At 44.4% G+C, this 12,043-nt stretch overlaps 2 protein-coding genes across 3 annotated transcripts in view; both read left to right on the top strand.

Moving 5' to 3' along the window:
- Positions 1-6,489, top strand: part of Cubn (cubilin) — a 222,434-nt gene extending 215,945 nt beyond the window's left edge. The window contains exons 64-67 of the mRNA XM_021155681.3: positions 29-210; positions 2,850-3,015; positions 4,135-4,370; positions 5,977-6,489. Coding sequence (XP_021011340.1) covers positions 29-210; positions 2,850-3,015; positions 4,135-4,370; positions 5,977-6,084 — 692 coding nt within the window. The 3' untranslated portion in view covers positions 6,085-6,489. The remainder of the gene's footprint in view (positions 1-28; positions 211-2,849; positions 3,016-4,134; positions 4,371-5,976) is intronic.
- A 4,619-nt stretch (positions 6,490-11,108) lies between these two features.
- Positions 11,109-12,043, top strand: part of Rsu1 (Ras suppressor protein 1) — a 194,962-nt gene continuing 194,027 nt past the window's right edge. For both annotated transcript variants that reach the window (XM_021149442.2, XM_021149446.3), the window contains exons 1-2: positions 11,109-11,375; positions 11,554-11,665. In XM_021149442.2, the coding sequence (XP_021005101.1) occupies positions 11,557-11,665 (109 nt within the window). In that variant the 5' untranslated portion in view covers positions 11,109-11,375; positions 11,554-11,556. The remainder of the gene's footprint in view (positions 11,376-11,553; positions 11,666-12,043) is intronic.

Below are 12,043 nucleotides of genomic sequence, written 5' to 3' on the forward strand. Positions count from 1 at the left end.
TTAACTATGAATCCTGTTTTTCTCTAAGACTGCAACAGAGAATACAACCAAGCATTTGGCAATCTAAAGAGTCCTGGGTGGCCTCAGGGCTATGCCAATAACCTGGACTGCTCCATCATTCTCAGAGCCCCGCAGAACCACAGAATTTCCCTCTTTTTTTACTGGTTTCAGCTGGAAGATTCAAGACAATGCATGAATGACTTCTTGGAGGTAATACATATTTGCATATAATTTAAATGGATTACATAAGAACATGATGGATTACTAAGAATTTTTTTCTCGAGATATTAATTCAACATCTCTATTTTATTAAGCTAGTCAGTATTCTTTCATCCTACAAATGCGTACTGAGCAGATTCCAGCTACAGCAGTGGAATCATGGTTGGGTGGCAGTGTCACAATCTGTCATGGCACCACTCAGCAATGGGACAGAGATTTTTCAAAGGAACATGGATCTGAGTTCCAACCTGCAGGCTGAATGGAATGTCATGGGCAAGGGCGGGTTACCTGCAAAGGTGTTTACACACTGTTCCCGGGGCAGTGAGCAAGCACAGCATCTTGGCTCTAACTGAGTCGACAGATTCCCCCAGGCTCTCTCCATTGGCCTTGTCGCTCTACAGGAAAGACTCTGGAAGATGTCTACAGCTTCCACTCCTGACTCAGTTTCCTTTCTTCTCAAACTGCCTCTTTGATCACATCATTAAAAGCTTAATCACTATTTTAGCTGAGCATACGTTGGGGTGCAGTGTGATATTCCAAACACATATATAATATGTATTAATCAGCTCAGGGTAGTTAATATTTCCATATTTAGTTAGCTTTATTATATGCCAAATATGCTCTCCAGAATTTTTGAGGGATAAATAACTTCTGGATTCATGCTGCCCCTTTCCTGGTAACCTTTCTTTTCTGTCAGCCTTTTTTCCTGCTACTTTGTAATGCTAACAGATTTCCTGCCTTTCTGGTCACCAGCTCATCTCCAGTGGCCTTGTTTCTGGCCCCCTGTCCCCTGTGTAGCGGACTACCTGGAGGAGAATGGAGTTCCAGTAGATACTCTCTGCCTATGTGTTCAGCTCCCACAGGCTTCCTCTTACCTTACTATGTAGGAAAGCTCCCATCTCAGATTGAACTGAATCTGCTGTTAACTGGAATCCTTATTGAGTTGTGAATTCCCGGGGAAAGCTCGTGATTCCTCTTGGGGGTATTTTCCATGGCAGGGGATGAGAAAAGGGAAGAAATGAAGACACAGAAGCTGTGCTGTTTGTGCTCGTCAGGGAGTTAAGCTCGGATTTACACGCTTACACATCCACAAAACCAGATGTTTGTATGAAACAGATATGTGCACAAACAAAAAGAGAGGGATGTAGAAAAGGGCTAGAGTCCCTTGTTAACCCCGAGTCATAGTCTTAATCCATCCCTAACCCAAGGTACTAGATACTGGCCCTACTTAATCTTGGCCTTTTGCCATCTGGATGCTGGAAAGTGAAGACTTACTTTTCAACATTGGATGGTGACAGCTATGCCAGCCAGACATCCTCCCCCTTTCCAGAGAATGATGGGGAACTTCCTGTTACATTAGCAGAAAGAAGCCACTACACAGGCCTCAGAAACACATCTGCCTCTGGAGCTCCAGGAGAGCTCTGCAGGGAGCCCTGGTGTTCTATGACTTTAGCTATGGTGGGAATAGAAGTCTTCCATGAGGATTCTAGTGCATTTCTAGCAGGGAGGGCATGGCTAGACCCTCCCTGTGAGTGTGCCTCCAACTCCCCTCTCCAATGTACATGCTTCTGCATAATTCATGAGCTATGCCTCATCCTTCTCAGAAAAGTGAATGTGGTAAGCTCTAAGCAGTGGGTCTCTCCTCCCCCGATCTCGCAGAAGTGATTTAAAAGAGGATCCCAAAGGAAAGAAACTTAATGTTGAGAGTATGGGGGGAGCGGATCAAGCCTTGTAGCGTTCTTAAATGTGTCAGCTATCCCACGTACTTGGAGGGAACTGACCAGTCTGTCCTAGCCAGAGATATTTTGTTTAAACATTTAAGAGAAGAACCCAGTGTGCATCACTTGCCATTGCCTAGGTATAGAAGGAGCCCCCCCAGCTAAGATGCCCAAGTAAATGTACACTTCTGCAGACTGCAGTGACTCTAAAGGCTAGCCAGATTCTGGACTATGGAACGATGAAGGGAAGTGGGGTAGCTTCTCACATTGAACATGTACACGCTAACACCAGCTTTTCCATGCAGGTCTACAGGGTGAGGGATATTATAGGCACATGGAGCCATTGACTTTTCCCACAAGGAAAAGATTTGCTTTTGATCTTCAGTGTTCTTTGTTCATTGTGGCCACTTTAAGCTTTCCAGTGGGAAGCATCCTTCCCCTGACCCCCACTGTGATCCCAGGAATAAAGTACAACTGGAAACAGGCCAAACAGTGGTGCCCCTTCCCCTTTGAAAGCCCACTGTGCATTCCTCAAAATGTGTGCACACATAACACTCTGTAGGATCATGGCACCGGCTAGTATATCACAAGAATGTCAGTGTTTCTGAGGCTATAGTTTATCAGATATTTCTAAATCCCAATGCAAATGGCGAGTGCTGTAAATTCTTATATGTTTTCATCTACAAATACTTGAATATGTAAAGCCCCATTTCCTATTCTGGAGTCTGAGTGGCCTGACAGGAATAATGGGAGTGTCAGGCTAGCTTGAGCTAGCCCAAGCTAGCCCGAGCTAAGAAGGTGATACTGTCTCAGAAAACAATACCAAAACAAACCTACTGGATTTACCTCAAGTGTTAGTGATGAGCTGAAACAGAGGTGATCGGATGGGTAACCAATGGTGGGTTTTCACAGGTAAGAAACGGCAGCAGCAGCAGTTCACCACTGCTTGGCAAGTACTGCAGCAACCTGCTGCCCAACCCCATCTTCTCCCAGAGCAATGAACTGTATCTGCACTTTCACAGCGATGACTCAGACACCCACCATGGATATGAAATTATCTGGACCTCCTCTCCTACTGGTAAGATGCTCACTCTGAGGGAAGCTTCTGTGGGCTGATGAGGTGTCCACCACAGGAAATAACATTACAGGAAATAGGAATATGGTCTTCATCACATTAGGTCTGCGCCTGATGATTTTCTGTTAAAGATGCAAATTTCTTAACAATGAGAGTACTGAATTTTCAAAAGCCTACAATTATTTATCATTTCTATGATATAAAAGACTGAAATTTTCATATAAAAGGTCTGACAATGTAAACACTGTAAACATTCCCATGTAAATGTTATTTTTGTTCTTCGGATCGAATACCCAGGAGTTCTCTTTGAGAATTCAGTAAATGAAATCACAGGACAAGTCAGGACCAAATTTGGGTGTGCGCAGGCAGCTGGCTCTATCCACAGTGAGCAGTGGGCTGCACATGTGACTGTGTGTATGCACGTCTCATGGTATGTGTCTATGAGAAGCTCAGTCCTTCATGGTTCCTGTCGTTTGGTGGCAGTCCTGTGTCGTAATTGCTACTTCAGGGTGATAAATGTCTTCTTGAATTTCTGGTCCACTGTTGATTAAATAGCAGGAAATTTAAGTCACATGAACACATTTAGCTCGAGAAAAGAGGGATACCTTCAGTACTTCAATTTTATAATATCTGGAGACCTACAAAATAAAAATCAAGGTGACCCTGCTCCAGGCATTGTACCAGATTTAGAAGTTGTGTAGGTCTTAGAACTGCTAGCGTGGGCCTGATGAGTTTTGTTGTAGCATCTAAGCTGTAACGTCAGTCGTCAGTCGTCAGTCTGGCCGTGCCACAGAATGTGAGTTGATTTTCGCAGTCATTAATATTTTCTATGCTTAGGGAGTCCGCTGTACCCTCAAAGCATGCAGATGGAGACTTTTCTCCCGGGGTAACTATTGTATTGTTTTCCAGTTTGTTCCTAGCTTGAGGTTAGCAAAGAATAGTCCCGGAGGAAGTACCTTGGGTCACAGCCACTGGGAAAGGAATATCCAGTGGGGATGAGCCTGGAGGGGCTTTCAACCAAGAGGAGGGTTTCCATGTTGGGCGCTTTCTACCTGTGTGGGAAAGCAAGCTGGATGGTTTCTATTTTGCTAAATGGAACCTTTGTCCATTCTTTCTTTGCAGGCTGTGGAGGGACTCTTTTGGGCAACGAAGGTATATTAGCCAACCCTGGCTTTCCCGACAGCTACGCAAACCACACTCACTGTGAATGGACCATCGTTGCTCCTTCTGGAAGGCCTGTCTCTGTTGGGTTTCCCTTTCTCAGTATCGACTCTCCAGGTGGCTGTGACCAGAACTACCTCATACTCTTTAATGGTCCAGATGCCAACTCACCACCCTTTGGACCGTTCTGTGGCATCGTGAGTAAACAAGCAATTTTACATTTTCACATGTAAAATTTCACATTTTAACATGTGATTTTTAAACAGTGACTGTAACGGTAACTACAGGCACATGCAAACCAAAAAAAAAAAAAAAAAAAGTTGTAATTCAGTGGTTTTCTATTTTGGGAGTATGAGCGCTATCTAGTGGCAGATATGTCATATTTCAGTTACCACTAAAAGCTACAAAATCAAACCTTACCAGGGAGTTAGGGCACTGTTTTTAATTTTTCTCCTTTTTATTCGCACGGCCCTTTGAATCAAACAAGGCAAGAATTATATCACTGAATGTCTAGAGAATTAAAAAAATATAAAACATTTTAAAGCTCGTAAGATTTTATTTTTAGAAACATTAGAAAGTACATCGTAAGTTTAAAAGTTTGAGAATTCTATGTACTCACGACTTACCTTTCTTTGAATACATACACACATTTGTATATTTGAATCCGTACACACATTTGCATACGTGAGCACACATATTTGCATATCTGAATGCATACACATATCTGCATCTTTTAAACTGTTTATAACTTATCGATCCTCCACTAACACCTTCCCACATTGATGAAGAAACTTTTTTTGATGTATTATTTCCCATGTATCTGAGTGCAGCCTGGATTACTAAACAAAGCCCCTGGGTTTCGAAAGTAACTTCTCCCCAACTATATCCACCGTTACAGCTCTGGGGAACATATGCTAACTATATCTTAATATGGGGAAATCGGTTACATGGGGAGAGAATTTGATCTTGGCACCAGTAGGCACCCTGTTGCTATTATATGCAGGATAAAATGAGAGAGATAACTTTGTTGTCTTTGTATGGCTGCTGTGTGTAGATCTGAGTACCTTCCAAGCAGTCAGATCTATTTGAAGCCACAGTTGGCAGCCTGTGCTGCAGGAAGAGTTCACTCTGGACTTTGCAGATGAAGGACAGAGGCGCTGGAAGGTGGATGACTCCCTCCTGTAGCCCAGTGTCATCTTAAATCCAAGGAGATATGGATATGCTGTATCCATTATCAAAGTATACTCCTTTCCATATGTAATGAGTTTTCCACTTATTTTATTAACATTTCACAATGTTAACCTATCATATAAAGCATAAGAATAAAAGAAATAAGAACTAAATGCTAAGATAAAGCACCAGCAGCCTGGCGGTTGTGTGAGGATCTGCATGTGCTGACACCAGCAACCTGGCGGTTGTGTGAGGGTCTGTATGTGCTAACACCAGCCTGGCTGGAGTGGTGTGCATGTGCTAACACCAGCAGCCTGGCTGGGGTGGTGTGCACGTGCTTTATGGCACAGCACTTATGCGTGCCATTGTTCACATTAGTTCAGATACACAGAAAAGACCAGTGGGGCCCACCATTACCTTCCCAACCATCGCCTTGCAGCCTTCTGTCTCTGGAGGCATTCTGTTGTATTAATTAATGCACTAATTATTGGTGTGTTATAGTTAGAAATATATGCTGCTTCACTCTTAGAACTTCTATAGAGTTTCTATAGGTAACACTTTAAGTATGCTGATATTTCTAGAAATATGTTTGTTTTAAAAAATAACCTTTCTTCCCCTCCTCCTCAATTTCAGGACACTGTGGTAGCACCCTTTCATGCTTCATCAAACCGGGTCTTCATAAGATTTCATGCGGAGTATGCAACCGTTTCTTCAGGATTTGAAATCATGTGGAGTAGCTGAATCAGGAGAGCCCTGTGTAACCCCGCTGGCTCCGCCCCACGCCATCAGAGGCAACCCTGTCCAGAACTCTGAGGTTTTCATCCCCACCTCCGCCCACGCCATCAAACACGGACTGAGCTTCTATGGCCTTTACAAGAGAACGTGCATTACCAATTTTCTACATTTGGTGTTCTGAAGGCAGAGCCTGGTGGTGTTCCACTCAGGTGTACACGCCATCCTTGACTGGATGCACCATTTAGCGGAGGCCTTTTAAAACATTCTTTAAAGGGTAGAAAGTATCCTGGCACATTGATGTACATTTCTAAAAGTTGGTGATACAAATAGCTGTATTGTTTCCACTATACAAAAGTCAAAGTACGGGTAATAAACATTTCTTAAAACCATACAGTTCCATCGTCTCCATTTTTAACCCATCGCGATCAGGTTTTCACTGTGACGTGCGCTAGAAGATTTATTGTGGCCTCTGAAACAGCTTCCCAACACGAACTCCGACTTCTCCTCCTTGGGTTTGTTTCTATCACACTGAAAAGGGCATGGTGGGCCATGCAGTAGGATCATGTGCAGTACCACTCACTTGGCAGAAAACCAGGAAGCGAAGCACTTAAAGTAAGCCCTAGGGCCCCAGTTCCTCCTGCCCAGGCTTTTATGGCCTCCCCAAACAGCGCCACCAGCTGGAGAACAAAGGTTCTGCAGCCCCCCAAATGGCTACACCAGCTGGCACCCAACTAACTGTTCCAATCCAATAGCCATGAGGGGCCGGGGCCTGTCAGACTCAAACCACAGCACACTAAATTTTCAGAAAAAAAAAATCAGCCTTACTCTCCATTGCACAGCGACTGTTCCTCTCTCTAGCTTTGCACACACCTTTCTCACACAACTCAAGCCCTGGTATTCTGCATAGCATACTGCCCACATCATACAGAAATACATCATACTTCCAGCCTGGTAGTTACAACTCACACAGGCCATCAGTTCTTATTCTATGTGTATTTTATTTAACAACTTCATGTTACCCTTCAGGCCTTATTTCAAGCTACTGCCGTAACAGACAAGAAGCCAATGAATATTTGGTTGTAAAAGCTGGCTGTCTCTGTTTAAAAGATGTTAGTAAAAGCAAATTCTCAAAGAAATAATGTTCCAAGAAGGACCATGCTCTAGTCCTGAAGCATATTTTGTACATTTCTATTCAAGTTAAGCCAAGAATACAGAGCATATTTGTAGACAGTTATATTATTAACAAGTATAAAAGATGCACAGACCCACAAAACAAAACCTTGCGTATGCCAGCTCGTCCCTGAGCGGTGGGGATCACAGTGTGTTGCAGTTGTGTATCAGAGTGTGTCATCTCAGGTGCCCTAGCTCCGCAGCTTTGTCAAGACTGAGAACATCCTACAGCATGTTGTTGCCTCCAGGTGGGGAACTAAGAGTGGTACCCACTACTTCCCTTCCACAAGGAAGCCAAGTGCTTTCACAGATTGCCATGGCCTCCGGCAGGCCAGACAACTTGACAGAAAGAAACTTAGTACAGGTTAATCGTGCTAAGCAAAGTCTTAGAGACCTGTGCTGAATGAGAGTGTTGTTGCTTCAGCTGACTTCAACGCTCAAACACTGAAGAAATTGTTTCTGTATGGAACAGAGCGGCACCAACGAAGCGTCACCGTAAACAGCTCTGCTTCCATTAGCTATGCATATATCTAAAGTTTGTGGATAATGCTGTATGTAAAGCAGTGGATAACATCATTAAATCCAAAGGACCTTGACAAGCTGAACAAGGGAGCAAATGCAAGAAGACCATGATGTCATCCATGCATGAGGCCATATTGATCTGGCTTCTGGGAACTTCTCATGTCTTAAGACAGAAAAAGATCACGCATTCACCCCCACAAAGAGAGCAAGCACAACCAGGGTTTTCTTCATGGTGAGGAGTCCTTTAAAAACTCAGAGTCCATTTCCCCTTTGCTGTGCATACAGAGCTTATGCTTTTGGGGTGGCTACTGTCTGACCACCTAAGTATGTCCCCTCAGGCCTAGACGTCTACCTTGGAAATATTATAGAGCTTTGCCTCTTTTTTTTTTTTAAATAAGTTTTCAACTTTAGAATTACATGATAATATTGAGTAAGCATTCTTCAATTCTATAGTCACACTTCCTGGACATATAGTAGTGTGCATCTTGGAAAAGCATGGATCCTTCTCATGGTGGATACTATCGTTCTGTGGAAACCAACTGAGATCAAGCTGTCTCTCTCCAGGGAGGCCCTACCTCCTATTCGCTAGGACATGAGCCTGTGAGGGATTATTCATATTCAAATGACAAGGGCTATAAACCCTGTGTTCCTGTGTACAGTCCGAGGATGAACTTAGCTAGAGGAAATGGATTTGACAATTTTATTTAGAGCCAGCCCTCAGAAGCTCTGATGATGACCCATTTACAACTTGAGATTTGTGAACACCTGGGATGCAGGAGTCTTGGGCATGCACTGAGCTTCCCTACTTGTGGGATCTGATGTTAACTGCATCTGTACAGTGTCGGAGTTGAGATAAACTGTAGGATGCAACTGGTACCTGCTGGAGAATGGTTTGGGATGTAGAAATGGCCTCCTCCAGAAAGTTTTGGAAGTATAATGTGTTGAATGTTATAAGAGTAGCAAAACACAGTTTATTTTTTCCTTCTCTCTCAAACAAGGGTAAAACTAATTTCTAGAAAATTCAGAGAGAGCGGATGGAAATGTGTTGATAAAGGTGTTTGCATTCTATCTAAACTCCACCCCACAGTTACCTGGTAACAGCCAGGTAGGCTTGACCCACTATAAAAGGGGCTGCTTGTCCCCTCCTCCTTCTCTTGTTCTCTTGATCTCTTGCTTCTCTCTTGCTCTTCCGTTCCCCATTCCCTTCCATTACCCATCTCCCCAAGTACTCATGGCCATGGGCCAGCCTCTACTTCTCTTTTCTTCCTCTCCTTCTCTCTCTGCTACCCTCTTAACTCTCCTCCCCATGCTTTGAATAAACTCTATTCTATACTATACCCTTATGTAGCTGGTTCCTTAGGGGAAAAGGATGCCTCTGCATGGAGCCACTGAGACACCCCTTCCCCCTATGCCTCACCCCCCCCCTAGAATATACCCCCTTTCTCTTTATCTTTTTATAATAAACACATCAAAGGGGACTTGTTTCCCCAGATAATTTCAAGACAGCAGCCCAACAGAGATGGGAATTGCTGGTCCAGGAGTTGTTTGCGTGTGTGGCTGCCTGTTGCAGTGAGAGATGGTAAGGCATGAGGTAGGGGAAGTAGTATAACTGACAGTCATAACTGCCATTCCCCTGCACCAGCAAAGGCAGGTTGGGGATGACTTTCTGCACAAAACTGTATTCTTGTCTCTAAAGAAACGAAACAGGTAACTCAGGGAGAAGTGGATGCAGACTTAGACGGAAACAAATCAGCTTACAACAGTGAGAGGGGAATCAGGAAACAACACAAATCATGCAGAAAAATCAGCCAAGGTCTTCAGGCTTGAACATGAAATGTTAACTAAGATCAATTACCAAAAAAGACTCTTGTCCGAGGAGCCAATAAAAGTAGACTGTTGAAACAAACCGACTTAGCAAACAGAGATAAGGTTAAACTTATTGTCTTCAGAGCTGTTGAGAAAAAGAAATATCCATTAGAGGAAGAAGGGGAAGGTCATGATGCAACAGATCTGTTGTGGTCATCATAGCTGCGTGGAGGATGAACTGAACTGGGGTGAGGGAAAGTAACGTGAGGGTACAGAGAAAGGCGGCAGTCTCCAGGCTAAGGGGGCAGGGTAGGGGTAGAAGAAATCAAATCTTCCTGCATTTGACTTTGGGCTTTCAGCCTTCAGAATTATGGCATTTTGTTACACCAGCCCTAAATGATGCTTTAAACTTATATAGTAAAACTATCTCCATCAGAAACGGCCAGAGGAAAAATATCAGTAACCTTTCAAAAAGCACTAATAAATATTGATGCTTTGGGCTCAGAGGACTAGCAGAAACTGAAACTGCATCCAGAGCTTGTATGAGTCTGTGCTAGATCAGTGCTCTCAGCAAATGTCTAGCTTAAGAAGTGAAGAGGCCTGGACAATGCAAGTTGCCTGCAGTGCAAGTATCAACTTTTCATCTGAAGTGTGTTTAAGGAGAAATTTCTGCTTTCAAATTCAAAGTGCCGAATCTTTTTCTAGTACCTGCTTGGCTCATTGCTTATATATGTGTGTCTAAACTTCTGCCTGTCTGTCTGACTGCTTATCTGTCATGTACCTAATGCCAGGGGAATAATTCTGGAATGATTCCCTATTTAATAGTGTGAAATTGTCACTAAGATTAAGTTTTTTACTGGGTCATCAAGATCTAGTCATTGGGAGGTAAAACCCAGAGGGTCAGCAGAAAGTTTATCTATCTATCTATCTATCTATCTATCTATCTATCTATCTACCTATCTATCCATCCTATTTGAAGAAAGTGGGAGAGTTCTAAGAGCCAAGATCAACTCAGACTTCTGACGTAGTCGTGGTTTACTGTTAGCATCTAACCCTAAGAGAGATAGATTCCAGTTCCCAAGACCAAAAGGACGGGAGCAAAACAGTTAGATACAGAAACCTGTGAGCTACCAGCTGAGGACATAAGTTCCGGGCGGAATCTTTGTCTTCAGAATCTTTACCATAATCCAGACCTCATACCTCCACCACGTCTGCGACAGCCAGGGGCACACGAGGGACTCACGGTAACAACTCTCCGTGGGAGGGGACCGGCAACGAAGGACGCAGGACAAAAGAGAGTACCTGACTTGTGGATTTCTCAGGACTGAACTCCAAACCCCTCAACACAAGCTGCATTCTCAGAGTCTACCTCGGTACCAGCGCCCAGCTTAGAATCCCCTGCTTCCGCCCACAGAACTTTGTCCTTCAGCTAGCTTACTGAGCATGCGCAGAATCTAGATCACATGCATTTTGCTGTTCCAAACCAAGAAGATGGGCGTTCCTCAGGGCAGGGCGGAGTCTCTGAGACTAAAACGTGTACGATTGGTCGGCCTCCGGGTCCAGTTTCTTCAGTGGGCAGAGCCTCGCCTAGAGCCACAGCTGGAAACAATTCTCCAAATTTGGGAAGTGTCAGGCCGGGAGGGGCGTGGGGCTGGCCGGATTTTGTGTGCGCCTGCGCAATCGCCGGGACAGGGTGTGTTCCTGCTGCCGGATCCTGTTTTCGCTCATCCAGCTCATCGATCTCCACCCGAGTTTCCCCTGCAGGTCCCCAATCACACCCACCCAGGTGTTGCTCTGCGGTGAGTGTGCGGGGTCCAAGTCCTCCCACTAAGGACTCCATGGTGATACCCACTCTCCCCTAGGCAGCCCTGGAGAATTCAGCCTGGGCCTCTGCTCCCTTCCTGCCTTAACCTGCCCCACAACCCCCAGACTCCCATTTTTGCCATCATCCACGTGCTTTGTTGTCCTTTGCTACAGAACATGTCCAAGTCACTGAAGAAGCTGGTGGAGGAGAGCAGGGAGAAGAACCAGCCGGAAGTGGACATGAGTGACAGGGGTATCTCCAGTATGTTGGATGTCAACGGCTTGTGTAAGTTCTCTGGACAGTTGCTAAGTTTGTAAGTAACTGCTCTCTTGGGAGGCAAGTTTTGGAAGCCTGCCATTCCACCTCTGCTTGTCACTTGGTCACTTTTCAGGAGCTTGGCTCAGAAAGTTTGCAGACCACAGTTAGTTCTGCTGGGACTGGTGAACCAGATGAGAACGTCACACGAGGTGTGCTGCAATTCCTTCTCAGGGCTTCAGGGAGCTTCATGGCTTTGAAGTCGATCTTCCATGTAGTGTCCCAAGTAGCCATTTTTGTTTGTAATTTGGAAGTCACGTTTTACTCTATGAATCATGAGCCGGTGGTACTCAAAAATTACATGCATAGTAAGAATTCTTGTGCCAGGAGTATTTTCAACATTTTCCT

The sequence above is a fragment of the Mus caroli genome, unplaced genomic scaffold (genome assembly GCF_978045245.1).
Source record: "Mus caroli unplaced genomic scaffold, Mus_caroli_1 scaffold_2, whole genome shotgun sequence".
In the NCBI taxonomy this organism is placed as follows: domain Eukaryota; kingdom Metazoa; phylum Chordata; class Mammalia; order Rodentia; family Muridae; genus Mus; species Mus caroli.